Source organism: Erinaceus europaeus, chromosome 17 (genome assembly GCF_950295315.1).
Source record: "Erinaceus europaeus chromosome 17, mEriEur2.1, whole genome shotgun sequence".
Classification (NCBI taxonomy): Eukaryota; Metazoa; Chordata; class Mammalia; order Eulipotyphla; family Erinaceidae; genus Erinaceus; species Erinaceus europaeus.
Genome location: NC_080178.1, coordinates 70908269 through 70926473, shown reverse-complemented (window position 1 = coordinate 70926473; position 18205 = coordinate 70908269). Strand labels below are relative to the sequence as shown.

The window sequence follows — 18205 nt, the reverse complement described above, 5'->3', positions numbered from 1 at the left end:
ATCTACATAGATAAAGAGCCGGGAACAGCTCTTACTTTCTCCTTAAATTTCCCTAAGTCTGAGAAGACAGAATGGCTTGAATGATTTTGGTAAAATACAAGCAAAAAACAAAATGTCGACGTTAGCGAAACATTAAGTTTAAGTAGTATTCCAGATTCTTGGAATGAAGAGCGAGATGAGTGTGTGTGTGTGTGTGTGTGTGTGTGTGTGTGTGTGTGTGTGTGTCTTGCATGGACTGCTAAGGCATTTTTTTGAAAGTTTACAAATATCATCTCCATGTTACAGCTCTGTGTATTTGAGGGATGTATAACTACATGCTTTTTATTGTTATTTTTATTTTTTTATTGTAAATATTTTATTTATTTATTAATTTGAAAGATAGGAGGAGAGAGAGAAAGAAAACCCAGACCTCACTCTGGTACATGTGCTGCCAGGGATTGAACTCAGAACCTCATGCTTGAGAGTTCAATGCTTTATCCACTGTGCCACCTCCCGGACCATCATGCTTTTTTTTTTTTTTAAATATTTTTACTTATTCATTCATGAGGAGTGATAGGAGAGAGAGTGAGAAAGAATTAGACATCACTCTGGTACATATGCTGCCAGGGATTGAACTCAGAACCTTCTGCTTGAGAGTTGAATGCCTTGTCCACTGTGCCACTTGCAGACCACTAACTACATGTACGTCTGCTGCAGTTACTAATTTTATCATACACAGAACCACAGTGCAGCCAGAATGGCTTCTGAGGTCCAGATAAAACCAGTTATTTTCTTATTACCTCCATTTCTCGACCACTTGGTTACACATGTCCTTACGCCTCTGTGTGCCTCCAGTCACGCTGTTTTTGGAGTTGTGGAAGCAGCGGCAAGCCAAGCTGGAATATGAATGGGACCTCGTGGACTTTGAGGAGGAACAGCAGCAGCTGCAGCTGAGACCTGAGTTTGAAGCCATGTGTAAGAAGCGGAGACTGAACGCGGTGACCAAGGTACCAGGAAAAGAAGGCGAGACACCTTGCCAACACACAGCGGCCAGCAGAGGGCGCACTCGCTTTGTTTTGCACAGGACCTGGCTTCAGATTGGCCTCCAAGATACTGAAAGAAGTTTCAGTATTACGATGTCTTTCCTCTGTCTCCTCATCTCTGTCTTCTTGTCTAAAATCCTGACCTGAAGCAGTGAAATCCTGTGACAGCAAGAATAATAACAAAGATCTGATAAGTCTAGTGAGGCAGGCAGAAAGGATAAGGAGCCCACAGTTTATCTTCAATTGATACTGATTCGTAAATGATTTCGCTTCATCTATGCATGGAGTGCTGCTGCCACTAAATTGGTCTGACTGAAAATGAACTTAACTCACCTAAGAATTCATCCCACAGAAATAAATAATTTTAGTATGATGTGAAATAAAAGGAAGATAGGAAATTAATTATGTTTCTTGTGGGCTTTGGGTATCAAAATGGACATAGAAATGATACTGCTATGCAAGCCATATTTATTTATTTATTTATTTTGCCTCCAAAAGGGTTATCACTGGGGCTCAGTGCTGACACTACAAATCCACTGCTCCTGTGGCCATTTTTTTCTCTTTTATCAGACAGGACAGAGAGGGGGAGAGACAGAGAGACACCTACAGACCTGCTTCACCGCCTGTGAAGCGCCCCCCCTTGCAGGTGGTGGTGGGGCTCAGACTCTGGGATCCTAGTGAGGGTCTTTTTGCTTCTTGCTGTGCGCACTTAACCCAGTGTGCCACCGCCTGGTCCCCTGATATTCAAAACCTTAAAGTAGTATTTCACTGAGATGATGGGCATATGAATTGTTTTTCATATTAGACTTACTATTTTTTTTACCAAATTATTTTATTGAGGAAGTGTTGATTTATCAACTTCCCCAAATAGGAACCAGCTCACATTCCCCAACACCAAACTGTTGCCTTCCTGTACTAAGAGTTCTGTGTCCCCAACATCTTCCTGACTCTGGTACATGTGCTGCCAGGGATTGAACTCAGAACCTCATGCTTGAGAGTTCAATGCTTTATCCACTGTGCCACCTCCCGGACCATCATGCTTTTTTTTTTTTTTTTTTTAATATTTTTACTTATTCATTCATGAGGAGTGATAGGAGAGAGAGTGAGAAAGAATTAGACATCACTCTGGTACATATGCTGCCAGGGATTGAACTCAGAACCTTCTGCTTGAGAGTTGAATGCCTTGTCCACTGTGCCACCTGCAGACCACTAACTACATGTACGTTCCCTCCATTTGGATCCTTGGGTCTGCTTAGACCACAGATTGATTATCAATGTCTGGTCCTTGGGTCTGCTTAGACCACAGATTGATTATCAATGCCTCTAGTTCTGTATTTTCCATGCTTCTGTTTCCTAAGTCCCACCTGGGGGTGAACCCCATCTGGTATGCATAGTAAGATTAATTGTACTCACTTTTTCTCTATTAATTGATAATCATAGGAAAAATCAGTACAGCTGGTCTGTGGGGGTGAGGGGTAGGATCCAGATCTTGGGGTCCTCATAATGGCAAACGCACAGTCTGTTCTTTTAGACAGCATCCTATGAGGGTCTCTACCGACAGCTATATTCCACTGCAAGGCAGTATTATTTTGAGTCATCTATAACTGCCCCTCGAAGCAGCCAAGAATGTCAATTTCATTGATCTCTTCCATCACTAACATTAGCAGACAGGGGAGGGGGGGTCGGGTGGTAGCGCAGCGGGTTAAGCACAAGTGGCATGAAGTGCAAGTTCCAGCTTAAGGATCCCAGTTTGAGCCCCCAGCTCCCTACCTGTAGGCAGTGGGGGGGTCACTTCACTGGCGGTGAAGCAGGTCTGCAGGTGTCTGTCTTTCTCTCTCCCTCTCTTCATTTCTCTCTGTCCTATCCAACAACAACGACATCAATAACAGCAATAATAACCTCAACAACGATAAAAAAAAAACACTAAGGGCAAAGAAAAAGGGGAAAAAATAGCCTCCAGGAGCAGTGGACTCATGGTGCAGGCACTGAGCCCCAGCAATAACTCTGGGGGCCAAAAAAAAAATTAGCAGACGGAAGTGGAAAAGTCTGAGCCACTGACTGGTAAAAAGCCAAATGATCAATAATTCAATAAATATGACAGGGACCCTGTTTAATAATGTAGGGCTATAGAGCCATGCAGTTCAACTCAGTTCAGTTTAATTCAAATAAATAAATAAATAAATAAACTAAATCACTAAAGCATGTCATCTAAATGCAGCCCTCAGGTTTGCCACTTTAATTCAATACTCAAGGAGTGGTGCGTCTTCATGTGGTCTCACACCATGTGACAACTCCTACGAATCCTTAAGTTCTGACAGGGAAGGATCCACTGGTAGCTTACAGCTTCCCTGAGTGCAGTGAGTCCCTGGGCGCAGGGACAGGAGTCTACATTAACTGGGCTTTGTGACTTTGAACTGCTGCTGAAGTCTTAACCTTGAGGTTCTGTTTTAACCTTGTTTTTAACTACTCTGTTTTTTTTTTAAATTTCTTTAATGGAGGATTAATGTTTTACAGTCAACAGTAAAATACAATGGTTCGTACATACGTAACATTTCCACATAAGGATACAACTCCCACTAGGTCCTTCTCTGCCATCATGTTCCAGGACCTGAAACCCACCCCACCCCCACCACCCCAGAGTCTTTCACTTTGATGCAATACACCAACTCCAGTTCAAGTTATGCTTAGTGTTTTCTCTTCTGACCTTGTTTTTCAACTTCTGTCTGTAAGTGAGCTCATCCCATATTCATCCTTTTGTTTCTGACTTATCTCACTTAGCATGATATCTTTCAGCTCCATCCAAGATGGGGCAAAGAAGGTGAATTCCCCATGAACTTGAGACTTTGGAGCCTCAGGAATAAGAGGCTCTTTGCATAACCATTACGCCAACTACCCCTGCTCACATTTCTCAGTTTTCCACATAACAATTCAACGCCCACTAGGTCCTCCGCCATCATGTTCCAGGACCTGAACCTCCCACCCCCACCCCAGAGTCTTTGACTTTGGTGCAATACACCCACTCCAGTCCAAGTTATGTTTTGTGTTAACTACTTTGTTTTAACCTTGAGGTTCTGTTTTAACCTTGGGTTGATTTCTTCCACATGCAGGAGATGGAGCCGTACATGCCTCTGTGTAGCCGCCTCCCTTGGTACTTCCTGTCAGGTGTCACAGTGATCTTATGGGTGAGTTTTCTTCAAACACCGTCTTCATGTTCACATGCAGTCATCTCAGCAGATCTGTTTCACCTACACTGGCTACTGATTCTCTCTTTCCTAGTGTGCTTAGTCTTGAAAACAGCTCTCACAGGGGCCGGGTGGTGATGCTCCTGATTAAGCACACACATCACAGTGCACAAGGACCCGGGTTCAAGCCCCCGCTCCCCACCTGCAGGGGGGAAAGCATCATGAGTCATGATTAACACTCTGCCTCTTTCCCTCTCTCTGTCTCTCCCTCCCCTCTCAATTTTTCCATCTCCATCCAATGATAAATAAAATAGAAATGAATGATTAAAAAAATAGCTGGTACATAAAACATAATTTCTGTGGATGGGCCCAGACTGGACTCTGGATATGGTGCTTGAGCTCCTAGCCTGACCCTCTGTCCTCCACTTTAGTCATTAGTTAGGTAACAGCTTGAAGCAAAAAGTATGACTGGCAATATGATCGCAGACAAGTTGGTACTGTTATTTTTCTTAATCTTTTGATTTTTAATTTATTACTGGATAAAGACAGAGTGAACTTGAGAGAGAAGGGGTAGAAAGAGAGGGAAAGAGACAGAGAGACAGCTGCAGACCTGCTTCACCCCTCGGGAAGCTTTCCCCCTGCAGGTGAGGACCAGGAGCTTGAACCCAGGTCCTTGTGCATGGTAAGATGTATGCTTAACCTGGTGCTCCACTGCCTGGCCCCGATGTTGGTTTATAAATTTATCTTTACCTCCCCTTAAAATATCTGCACAAAAGAAAAAAGAAAGAAAAGCAATGCCCATACTATAACAGCGTCATCGAGATAAACAGATGAAAATGTCACTTCTGCTTGAAGAATTTAATTGGCTTCCCCCCTTTGAAGGAACATGAAATATGATCTCATTACATTTTGGGGCAAAGTTAAGTGATCTTCACATCCCCTGCTTGTCTGTAAGCGAGATGGCAGCACACCTTTCACTTCAGGCACATTGGTGTTTTGAGGACCACACATAGTCTCCGGCAGGCAACTGTCTTTATGTTCCTTTACAACCTTTAAACATACAGAACCATCCTTCAGTGACCATATCAGAACCAGCAAGGCCCAGGGCAGAATTTTTTTTTAATAGTGATTTAATAATGATTAACAAAATTCTAAGATAATGGGTACAATTCCACACAGTTCGCACTATCAGAGGTCCATGTCCCATCCCCTCCTTTTTGTTTATCACTCTGGGAGTATGGACCCAAATTCTTTATGGGGTGCAGGAGATGGGAGTTCTGGCTTCTGTAATTGCTTCTCCACTGGACATGGGTGTTGGAAGGTGGATCCATCTCCCCAGCTTGTCTCTGTCTTTCCCTACTGGGGCGGGGTTCTGGGGAGGTGGGGCTCCAGGACACATTGGTGAGATCGTCTATCCAGGGAAGTCAGGTTGGTGTTATGGTAGCATCTGCAACTTGATGGCTGGAAGGTGGTAAGATATAAAGCAGAACAAATTGTTTAATAAACAGGAACCCAGAGAAAAGAATAGAGCAGATGATATTAAGAGTCTTCATGTGGGAAGAAGCTGGGTAGTCTATTTTAGGTATATTCCAAAGGGCCCATGACTTTAGTAATTTTTGCCTGAGCATGATAGCTAACATGCGGGTAGATTGAAAAGATTGTCTGGAAAGATGGTGTCAGAGTTGAGAATAGGGCTAGAAAGCTGGATTAGTGCAGAGAGTAGCTCTCAAATATGGGAAAAGTATGTAAATACCATTAACTGTAAATCCATATTGATTGATCTGACCCACAGCCCATAATTATTCACATTCAGCACAGCAGCCTGTGTGACCTTTGAGCCCCTGTCAGTCTGAGCTCGCAGTCCATGGTCACAGCTGGGAACATTCTAGGCGGCCCATAGCAGATTTTGACCTTATTGCTTTGCTCACTCTTGCTTGCCTGGCTTTAGAGGGTGAGTAAGAGCTTCTATGAGCTATTAGATACCCTGACCCTTTCACCTCACTAGTGATAATTTCCTAACCTTTACCTTCCTTGCCAACCTGAACTGGAGAGAACAGTGTGTTTTGGAGACCAGAGTAGCAGACTCATGTTCCCCTCCCCAGATGTCTCTGGTCCTGGTGAGCATGGTGGCCGTGATTGTGTACCGTCTGTCCGTCTTCGCCACCTTTGCCAGCTTCATGGAGAGCGAAGCCTCCTTACAACACGTCAGAAGTTTCCTCACGCCTCAGATAGCCACGGCGCTCACTGGATCGTGCTTGAACTTTATTATGATCTTGATCTTAAACTTCTTTTACGAAAAATTGGCTGCCTGGATTACAAAAATGGGTAAGCTGACAGATCATTGGTATAACTCTGGAAGGGACTCTGCCTGTGTCCTGGATCCTGTTTGGATCACCCCCACAGCCGTTCTTTTTGGAAAGATGTGTTTTCAAGGCAGTTTTGCTTTAGGAGGGAGACCTGGTACTTCACGATGCCTCAGTAGCTGTATTCAGACAATGTACAGTGGAAGGAGAAAGAAAACAAATTGTAATTTTTACAGATTATCTTTATTTACTTATTGGATAGAGACAGCCAGAAATCAAGAAGGGAAGAGGGAGGGAGAGAGTCACCTGCAGCCCTGCTTCACCACTCATGAAGCTTTCCCCCTACAGGTAGGGGCTGGGGGCTCGAACCTGGGTCCTTGAGCACTGTAATGTGTGCCATCCGGCCCCAAAAGAAAACCTTAAAAATACGAATCATGATCTCACTTGTGAGCAGAACTTAAGTAGCAAGAAAAAGAAGGGAGAAACACAGAGTGAGACTTGGACTGGGTTTGTCGTATTCCAGCCAAGCCAAGGACTCTGGAGAAGGAGGGCAGGGAGGGGCCAGGTGCAGGATGCTGGAGATGGGCCTTCTGGGGGCTGAGAGTGTTTTGCAGACACCTGTCATGATGAGATGAGAAATGACCCATGTCAGCAACCGTCCTGTAAAATGCTAAGCCCCCAATAAAATGGTTTGAAGAATGAATGAATTTTAACACTATCGATAATTTTCAAATTTTTGTTTTAAACTTAGCTTGGCATAGCTAAATTCTAAGGGAAATGATCACATTCTCAAGTGGTAGACACTTTTTTTTTCACATGGAAGGTTTTTAGAAAACATTTGATTGGGGCCAGGTGGTGTCATACCTTACATTAACAGTGAGCAGTGACCCAAGTTCAAGCCCCTGGTCCCCACCTGCAGGGGGAAAGCTTCACCAGTGGTGAAGGAAGGCTGCAGGTGTCTCTGTCTTCTACTCCCTTCTCAGTTTCTCTTTGTCTCTCTCCAATCATAAGTAAATTTAAAAAAATTAAGTATTTGACTATAAAAAAAGGTAAATCTAATCTCCTAAATCTAAAATTAAGTGCCTTTTTTAAAAACTATGTCTTAGAGCATAGATTATATTCTCTTTGAGATATTAAAGTTTCTCTTTAAGCTGTGAGGGAAGAGATGATAGGAGTCACAGGTTAAGTTGGAGAAGATTGGACTCAATTCCAGGCCTCCACCTACGAACTCACACCCCTCCCGAACTCTGGGGTCTGAGACTCCTTCCAACAGTAACCCCCAAGAGGCCACTGGGAGTCACCTTTCACTCACTGCTAGCCTCAATTTTTTTCCCCCTAAAGATTCCATTTATTTATGAGAAAGATAGGAGGAGAGAGAAAGAACCAGACATCACTCTGGCACATGTGCTGCCGGGGATTGAACCCAAGACTTCATGCCTGAGAGTCCAAAGCCCTGTCACTGTGCCCCCTCTCAGACCACACTAGCCTCAAATTTGGGCTTCACTCTGAACTGCCTTATTATTATTTTTTTTCTCCTAGGAAAAGAAGGAAAAGAAACAGCAAATAGCACTTAAAACCTTGCAACCTGATAAATGCCTGTAGTGAGAGGAATCACTTGCTCACCCACAGAGATTTTGTGAGAATGAGACCATTTTCCGTGTCAGTGCAGCTTTGAGTGTTTACAGGGATGTCACCATGTTAGACTGCTGACAATCACAGATCTGGTTAGAACAGCTCATCTGCTGCTGCCTGATCATCATCTCAGAAAAACACGTTTCAGATACTTAGACCTCGTGAAGTCCTGCTGCTCTGTGAGGAGAATATTATCTCCCTAGTTTTGGCACTCATTAAGTAACAGACCATAATGATAAAATGAAAGCGATGGGAAATGTGTATTTTCATGGCCACCACTGTTGCACCGTGCTGACAAGGTGTACAGGTGTCAAAATCATTAGAGGAAAGAGCATCTGATATGGAAAGCAGTCTCTACCATTGATATGAGTTGACTTTATTTAAACCTGGTTGAAAACAGGTGTGGGGGAGGAAGGGTGCCCTGGGGAGAGTGCCTACCTTGCCAGGCCAGCAGCCTCAGCTCAAGTCTGATACCACATTCGAGAACCCTGGACCCTGGGCTCAGCTCTGGTAATATAGTCTCTCTCTCTCTCTCTCTCCCTCGCTCCCCCTCTCCCTTTCTCTCCCTCTCCCCCCCCCCCCCATTGTTGAATGAAAGAAATGATCTGGCCCTGGGTCCATGTCCCCAGAGGGATATGGAGCTCTGGTGGTGGGAAAAATCCTATGGTTTTGTCGTTATTTTTTATTTTATAAATAAATTTTAAAAGATCTAAAAAAAAATTTAAAAGATCTGGGAGTGATGGAATCATTATGCATCTGTGAAGCCCATGTTTATCAGAAGGAAAGGAGGGGAGGAGAGGGAGAGAGTGAAAGAAAGGCAGGCGAGGGAGGTTGTCTGTATGAAAAGGTGACATAATGTATTTGGATGAAGATTCTTTGGTCTTATATGGATTCAGTTTTCACATTTTGACCCTGTGACTGACTCCAGTCCAATATTTATCCCCTCTGAATTTAACTAATATTTTAAAAATATTTTTATTTTTATTTTATTATCTTTATTTATTTATTGGATAGAGACAGCCAGAAATCAAGAAGGGAAGGGGGAGATAGAGAGGGAGAGAGAGTGGGCTGGGGAAATAGCATAATGACTATGCAAAAGACTTTCATGTCTGAGTCTCTGAGGTCCTGGGTTCAATCCCCAACACCACCATGATCAGTTTTCTGGTCTCTCTCTCCCTCTCTGTATCTTTCTCTCTATATCTCTCACATTAAAATAAAGTGAGTAAAATATCTAAAAATAAATTTTTAACAAAAAGAGAGAGAGACAGACAGAGACAAGGAGAAACCCGCAGTCCTTCACCAGTCGCAAAGCTTCCCCCCTGCTAGATGGGGATGGGGGTCTGGAACTCAGGTCCTTGTGCACTGTAGTGTGTGCGCTTCACCAGATGTGTCACCACCTGGCCCCACACTGATGTTTCCTAAATACGTCATTCATTAAATTAATTTAAAATCTGCTATGGAAAGCAGAGATCCTTAGTTGCTTCATGTGGCTTTGTTGTTGTTAGAGCAATAAGCATTTTAACAGACTCTCGAATAGTCTGTTTGGATGTCTGCCTGTTCCTGGAGTACCGCACTTAAGCGGAAGCAGGAAAAGACATTATTAAACCTCTGTGGTTCATTTGTTTGTCTGTTTCACCTCCCAGAACTTCCTCGGACATACCAGGAGTATGAGAGCAGCATTATCTTGAAAATGTTCCTGTTTCAGTTTGTAAATTACTACTCCTCCTGCTTCTACGTAGCCTTCTTTAAAGGGAAACTTGTGGGCTACCCAGGAAAATACACATACATGTTTAATGTGTGGAGAAGTGAAGAGGTAAGAGTTTGGCTGACAACTGAGGCTTGTGGCTTTCATGGCAGAATACTTAGTATCTCGTATGTGTCCAGTACTGACTAAACTGCAGAAGAAGTCTGAAATACAAACTCTGCTCACACAGAGTATAATACAGCAGTTAGGATCCTATCATCTGATAGAATGCTGATGTCCTTTTGGGAAAAGAAGTTATATTGTACCTATTGGTTGATGGTAGTAACATGTGAGTTATGAAAATAGGATAACTCAGAACTCCCTACAAAGGCTGAATGATTACCTAAAAGTATGGGTCGACCTGCCAACCCCCATGTCCAGTGGAGAAGCAATTACAGAAGTCAGAACTCTCACCTTTGCACCCCATAAAGAACTTGGGTCCAGGGACCAGGTGGTAGCGCAGTGGGTTAAGCACACATGGCGCAAAGCACAAGGACAGGCGTACGGATCCTGGTTCGAACCCCTGGCTCCCCACCTGCAAGGGAGTCACTTCACAGGCAGCGAAGCAGGTCTGCAGGTGTCTCTCTCTCTCTTCCCCTCTCTGTCTTCCCTTCCTCTCTCCATTTCTCTCTGTCCTATCCAACAGCAACAATAACAACAACAACAAACAACAAGGGCAACAAAAAGGAAAAAATAGCCTCCAGGAGCAGTGGATTCATAGTGCAGGCACTGAGCCCCCCCAAAAGGAATTTGGGTCCATACTCCCAGAGGAGAAGAAATGTTAGGAGAAGATGACCAGAGGGCTCTGAACTCCAATCCCACCAGGACCCAGAGAGAGAAGAGGAAAAGAGGGACATTCAAAAGTAGCAATACGTGTAGGTGTGACTCAGAAAGGAAGAGAAGGCAGAACTATAGAAAAAATGGGCAATAGTTAGAGAAATGCTAGTCAACCATATCTGAGACCAGTGCAGTTTCCAGTGGAGGGAATGGGGACACAGAACTCTGGTAGTGGGAGCAGTGCGGTTTTATACCCCAGTTCTCTCATACTTTTGTGAACCAATATGAAATCACTAATGAGAATTAAACAAGAACTGTAGTATAAAGAGCTCCATCATAGATCGGTGAACCCAGATTAGTTAGTAGTTTCCAAATCTGTCTGTGCATCCAGATCGCATGGGGAAGAAGTGAACTCCCAGTCCTAACCCAGATGTAAAGACACAGAGTTTTCTCTGAATGAAACCCACCTGTCTGTATTCAGTGGCATCCCTATCTGAATGGGGCACAGTGGGCCTGGTGCTGTGTGTGAGTGTGAGCTCTTGTGAAAATCCCCCCCCCCTTCTCTCCTTAATACTTACTTCACTCAGAAATCTTCAGATTCTAGTCTCCTGGTTTGAGCTTTGTTCTAGGTGTTGCAAAAGTTCACCTCTCCACATTTTCCCCATTTTTTTACTTGTAATTAATAGTGGGTTACAATATGTTCAGGTTACACTGTCTAGTTCCACACCACACTGCACCACACCCACCTCCCAGCTCCTGTGTCCTACCCTCCCATCTTCCAGAGACAGCCGCCAGAGCTCTCACAAGCCTTGCAGTTTCCTTGCCTCTCAGTCTTTCTCATTCTCTCCCTTTCCCTCTGTATGTTTGCAAGTTCCTGTGTATCAGTTCTCTAGATTCCAGATGTGAGCGAATTCATCCAGTAGTTGTCTTTCATCTCTCTAATTACTATACTAAGCATAATCACCTCCAGTTCTATCCATTTTGTCCCAAAGGAAACAATATCATCTTTTTTGATTGCATGGACTATCTGTCCCATAACTTGTTAGCCGGTCATCTGTGGATGGATGGGCATTTAGGCTGCTTCCACTCCTTGGCTGTTGTGAATAAAGCAGCTATGAACACAGGGGTGCCTGTGTCCCTTTGAGTTAGTGCTTGAGTGTCCACTGGATAAATGTCCAAGAGTGGTATTTCTGGATCATAAGATAATTCCATTTGTATTTCTTTAAAGGACTCTCCACACAGTCTTCCAAAGGGATGGCACCCATTTGCATCCCCACCAGCAGTGGAGCAGAGATCCCTTTTCTCCACAACCTCTCCAACACCTGTCACTTCCTGGTTTGTTGATAGAACCCATTCTCTCAGGTGTGAGATGGGAACTCAGTGTAGTTTTAATTTGTATTTCTCTAATGCTAAGTCAAGTGGAGCATTTCTTCATGTGTCTGTGGGCCACGTGTGTCTCTTTTTTAGAAAGAGATACACTATCTATTTGGTTCTTTGGCCCACTTTTTTTTTAAATTTCTTTATTGGGGAATTAATGTTTTACATTCGACAGTAAATACAATAGTTTGTACATGCATACCATTTCCCAGTTTTCCATTTAATAATACAACTACCACTAGATCCTCTGTCATCCTTTTTGGACCTGTATTCCCCTCACCACACCCCAGAGTCTTTTACTTTGGTGCAGTACACCAACTCCAGTTTTTGGCGCACTTTTTTTTTTTTTTTTTTTTTTTTTATAAATATTTATTTTATTTATTTATTCATTCCCTTTTGTTGCCCTTGTTGTTTTATTGTTGTAGTCGTTGTTGGATAGGACAGAGAGAAATGGAGAGAGGAGGGGAAGACAGAGAGGAGGAGAGAAAGATAGACACCTGCAGACCTGCTTCACCGCCTGTGAAGCGACTCCCCTGCAGGTGGGGAGCCGGGGTTCGAACCAGGATCCTTATGCCGGTCCTTGTGCTTTGCGCCACCTGCGCTTAACCCGCTGCGCTACAGCCCGACTCCCTTTGGCGCACTTTTTAATGGGGTTATGTTTGCTTGTTTTGTAGACCTGTGCCAATTCGGTATAGATGTTTGACATCAGTCGCTTGTCAGATGTGTGATGTGCAAATATCTTCTCCCATTTACTGGGTGGCCTGGTTTTCCTTATGTAGTTTTCTTTTGATATGTAGAAACTTTTTAGTTTCGTGTAATCTCACTTATTTACACTTATTTCATTTCCCATGCTCAGAAGGTTGACTTTGTAAATACATCTTTGATGTGAAGGTCTTGCAAAATTTCACAGACATCTTCTTTTTATAAATTTTTAGGAGTTTCTGGTCTAATATCCAGACCATGGATCCGTTTTGATTTGGCTTTGGGGTGTGGTCTAGGTTCATTTTTCTACATGTTGCTGTCTAGCTTCCCCAGCACCACTTGCTGAAAAGGCCTTCTTTACCCCCACTGAATGGTTTTGGCCCCTTTGTCAGATATTTGGTGTGTAGGCTCCTTACTGAGCTCTCAGTTCTGCTCCATTGGTCCAAGTGGTCATTTTCACTCCAGCATCAGTTTTAGCTACTATTGCCTTTCCGTTTAAACTGAAGTTGAGGAGTGTGATACCTCCATACATTCCTGTTGTTTCTTTTTTTCCCCCTCAAGTGCTTTGTCATTTAATTCATGACATTTTGTCATTCCACACAAATTTTCGGACAAGTCATTCAGTTGCTTTGAAAAATGCCGTTGAAATCTTGATAGAGGTTGCATTGCAGTTGTAATTGCTTTTGGTGGAATGGCCATTTTAATAATATTTATTCTTCCATTGCAGTTACTCCAATTTTTTTCTGTGTGTCCTTTATTTCTTTTAACCAAGTCTTAACGCTTTTCATTGTAAAGGTCTTTCACTTCTTTTGTGAGATTCACCCCAAGGTGTTTTGTCCTTTTGGTTTCAGTTATGAGTTAGATTGATTCTTTTACTTCTCTCTCCTCTGACTCCTCCTTGGTTGTATACAGAAATGCCACAGTTACGTGTGCAGATCTTGTATCCTGCTACTTTATGGAATTCATTAGTTATTCCTAATAGTTTTTTTGGTGGAGTCTTTGGTAGAGTCTAGAAATATCATGCCATTAACAAATAGTGATGGTTTGATTTCTTTCTTTCCAGTAAGTATACCTTTAAAATCTGTGCGCTGTTTGCAGTGGAGAGGACCTCGAGGGCTCTGTTGAATAACAGTGGAGATAGTGGACATCTTTTCTGGCTTTCGATTTTAGGGAGAAAACTTTTAGCTTTTCCCATTGAGAATAATGTGGGTTTGTTGTCAGTGTTTATTATGTTGAGGAATTGTCCTTCTAGTCCCAATTTCTGGAGTGTCTTTATTATAAATGGATGTTGAGTCTTGTCAAATGCCTTTCCACCATCAATTGAAATTACTATGATTTTTACCTTTCTTTTTGTTGACATAACAGATTAATTACACTGATTGGACTGCAGATGTCGCATCAACCCTATTCCCAGGGACAAATCCCACTTGGTCTTGGCGAACTATTTTCTTGACATGTTGGATTCAATCTGCTAAGATTTTGTTGAGGATCTTGGCATCCATATTCATCGGGGGTATAAGTCTATAGTTGTTTCTTGTTTGTTTTGGCAGAATCTTTTCTTGTTTCAGTGGTCAGAGGGACATTGACTTCATAGAGTAGGTTTGGGGGTACTTAGCGATTCTTCTTTGAAAGTCTCATAGAATTCATTAGGAGAGCTGTCTGGGTCAAGGCTTTTATTCTTGGGAAGATTTTCTATTGATTAGATTTCCTTTTTCTAATTTTCATTTTATTTTATTATTTGTTTATTGCCATCAGGGTTGTTGCTGGGGCTCAGTGCTGGCACTATAAATATACTGATCCCAATGACCCTTTTCCCCTTTAAAAAAATTTTTTTTGATTAGGACATAGAGAAATTGAGAGAGGAAGGGGAGATAGAGACACACCTGCAGACCTGCTTCAGTGCTCTTGAAGAGCCCCTCATGCAGATGGGGGGTGGGGGCTCGAACTGTTGCCCTTCAGTACTTAGACTATACACCCAGACCCCCTTTCCTGCTAGGGGGAATGTGCTCTGCCTTGCTAAGAAAGGCATAAGTCCTGAGAATCTCTCCCTTACCTCTTTTCCATCACTGCACCCAACGGTGGCTTAGTGAGTTTCTCAAGGACTCTCAGGCTGTATTTTATCGAGTTTCCAGGTGATTTTTGTTGTTTTAACTAGCTGATCAGGGGAGTGGTAGCTGCTACTTGATGAGCACACCTCCAGGGGTCTATCTCTCACCATTTGCTTTTTTTTTTTCTCTCTGTTTCTCTTATCGCTTCTGACTAGTGTGATCCGGGAGGCTGTCTGATAGAACTGACAACCCAACTAACCATCATAATGACTGGGAAACAGATCTTTGGAAACATTCAGGAAGCTATTTATCCGTACGTACGGCTCACGTGCTCCTTCTTGATTTATGTTACCATAAATAATAATCTCTCATGGTACAGAATTCTCTCAAACGGTAGGATTGTTTGGTTATAATCTACTTTAGTCCAGCGCGGTAATACAGACTTCAGCCCGGTAGAAGAGAATATTCTCCTCCCATCCTGTGAACACTCCACTGTAAAATCTGTCTGCTACACCCTCTGCGCATTTTTCTGCCTGTTGCAGTGTCCTCAAGATTGTTAACAGTAGAACCCTCTTGTGGGGAAGGAGGCAGCATAACAGGAGGGCAGAAGACAAGTATATGTGAGGCTCTAGGTTTGATTTCTGGCACCACATATACAATAGTTCTCTGGTCTCTCGTCTGTCTGTGTCTGTCTGTCTGTCTGTCTGTCTCTCTCCCTCTGTCCCCCTCAAAAGAAGTTGAGATAATGTGGGGGTATAGCATAATGGTTATGCAAAGAGACTTTCATGCCTGAGGCTCTCAAGTCTCAGGTTCAATCCCCCACACCGCCATAATCCAGAGCTGTAGCAGTGCTCTGGTAAAAAAAATAAATAAAAGAAATTCCTAATCTTTAAAAAACAAAAAAACTGGGGGAGTCGGGTGGTAGCACAGCGGGTTAAGCGCACGTGGCACAAAGCGCAAGGACCGGTGTGAGGATCCCGGTTCGAGCCCCCGGCTCCCCACCTGCAGGGAAATTGATTCACAGGCGGTGAAGCAGGTCTGCAGGTGTCTATCTTTCTCGCCCCCTCTCTGTTTTCCTCTCCTCTCTCCATTTCTCTCTGTCCTATCCAACAACGAACAACATTCACAACAACGATACTACAACAATAAGACAACAAGGGCAACAAAAAGGAAATAAATATTAAAAAAAAAAGAAGCTGAGGTAATCTCTGTGTTTTATTTACTTATTTATCTAGATAGAGAAAACAGAGCATCACTATGGGTTTTTTTTATTATTATTATTTATCTAAAAAAGGAGACATTAACAAGACCGTAGGATAAGAGAGGTACAACTCCACATAATTTCTCTGTCTCTATCCGATAATTTAAAAAAATACATCAGTTTTTAGAGACAGATGTATTTTACTACACTGGGGAGGGAATTTTCTATGACAGAGAGAGAAAGGAAGAACAGAACATCACTCCAGTGCACGCCATGCTGGAGGTCAGGTCAGACCCGACTCGGGCCACTTCTAGAGAGCAGGTTCCGTAATGGGCCACTTCTAGAGAGCAGGTCTCTTGGAAGCAGCACATAATTAGGTGAATCCACAGTATGTTTAAGACACTACATTCTAATCCTGCCTCCTTACCAAGTCCAAGGCCCTGACTCAAGCCTCCCTCTCCCTCTCCCTCTCCCTCTCCCTCTCCCTCTCCCTCTCCCTCTCCCTCTCCCTCTTTTGCAGAACCCAGAGCCTCATACATATGTGAATCCACCACATTCTTGCTGCTGATTTTTGTTCATTCTTTTTATTTCAGGTAGAAAGAGACAGAGAGGGAGAGACAGAGAGGGAGAGACACCACAGCACCACTCCGCCATCCACAGATCCTCCCCTGGTTCTGTGATGCTCCCAGTTCCTCCTGAAGCTTGGACCTGGGGTCTCGTGCATTGATTGGAAGGTGTGTGACCCTGTAGGGTGAGCGATCTCCCAGCCCTCTGTCTCTGTCTTTCTATCAAAAATAAAAAGAATTTTAAAAAGTTAGGAAATAATTTAAACTAAAATGGTTGTAATTGAAACAAGGCCTAATGCATATATATATATATTTTATCCACACCACATAAATGAAGAATAGCACTAAAAAAATAAAAGCACATTACATGAGCAGATGACTGACCGACTGGACATAATTCAGGATCGAAACAGTGGACTGGGAAATATCGTGGAGAAGTTCACACTTAACAGCACAGGAGAAAGACAGGAAAACTGACAATCTTAAAGATCTTCTAGAAGAAAAATAGATGCTATTGACGCATTTACGTCAATACTTTTCTCACTAATAGTTCTAAATACAGGAGACAGTGTTTTAAAAATTCTGAATGAAAGTAGTAGTCACCTCTGGTTGTTAGAACAGTTTAACAGCTATGTGATCATCAATATGGTTCCACCATCGTGCAGGTGAGTAAAGGCATTTTAGATATTAAAAAAAAAATTAAGAGTCGATATTCCCACATAAGGTACTTGAAAGAGAAGAGGGCCCAGAATGGCAGCATCGAAAACAGAAAACCAGAGGTCGCTTCACAAGTGGTGAAGCGGGTCTGCAGGTGTTTATCTTTCTCTCCCCCTCTGTCTTCCCCTCCACTCTCCATTTCTCTCTGTCCTATCCAACAACAGTAACAGCAATAACAACAACTATAAACAACAGTGACAACAAAAATGGGGAAAATGGCCTCCAGGAGCAGTGGATCATAGTGCAGGCACCGAGCCCCAGCAATAATCCTGGAGACGAAAAAGAAAACAGAAAACCGTGGTCATCCGAGAATTTGGTAGCTCCAAAAACAAAAAGTACCTAGTTCTGTATAGTACTGAAAAGCATAGTATTTTTTATGTCGGCAGCTACAAACCCTAATAAAAATGTTTTAGTTTATAGATCAGTAAAGAGAGACATTGTGTCCATGAACTGGGATGGTCAACATCATGAAGATTCTGGCCAACTCCCCCCTTTCTTAGAGATGTAGTGTTACTCCAGTGAACAGATAGCTATGGACAAGTGGATTAGACAGTTAACAATGACGCAAAGGAAGTGTAATGGTCCAACATACTGAAAACACTTCTGATAAAGAATAAAAATGAAAAAAAAATAGAACAAAAATGGAGGGATTCAGTCTGCTCAATTGTAAGATGCCCTGTGTTAATCACGACTAAGGCTAATGAATCATTGCCATGTAGATGAGTTATACTCGGTGAAATAAAGATCACAGAGATAGATAATATGCCTTCATGCATATGTCCTGCTATCTTTGAGAGAAATGTGGAAACATTTAATTAACCAAAGAACAGTCTTCAACCAGTTTTGGAGCAGTGGGATGTCTGTTTGCACAACCCTGATTCTCCACTGTGAGGACCAAGGAGTTTCTAAATAGAATGCAGTGTATGGACGGGCT

General features: G+C 42.8%; 1 protein-coding gene across 12 annotated transcripts in view; it reads left to right on the top strand.

Moving 5' to 3' along the window:
• Positions 1 to 18205, top strand: part of ANO5 (anoctamin 5) — a 144212-nt gene that overhangs the window by 44245 nt on the left and 81762 nt on the right. For 11 of the 12 annotated variants that reach the window (XM_060177014.1, XM_060177013.1, XM_060177009.1 and 8 more), the window contains 5 exons: positions 835 to 986; positions 4130 to 4204; positions 6307 to 6529; positions 9783 to 9952; positions 15003 to 15100. In XM_060177014.1, the coding sequence (XP_060032997.1) occupies positions 835 to 986; positions 4130 to 4204; positions 6307 to 6529; positions 9783 to 9952; positions 15003 to 15100 (718 nt within the window). Of the gene's footprint in view, positions 1 to 834; positions 987 to 4129; positions 4205 to 6306; positions 6530 to 9782; positions 9953 to 15002; positions 15101 to 18205 lie in introns of those variants that run through there. The other variant, XM_060177017.1, reaches the window with a different exon arrangement.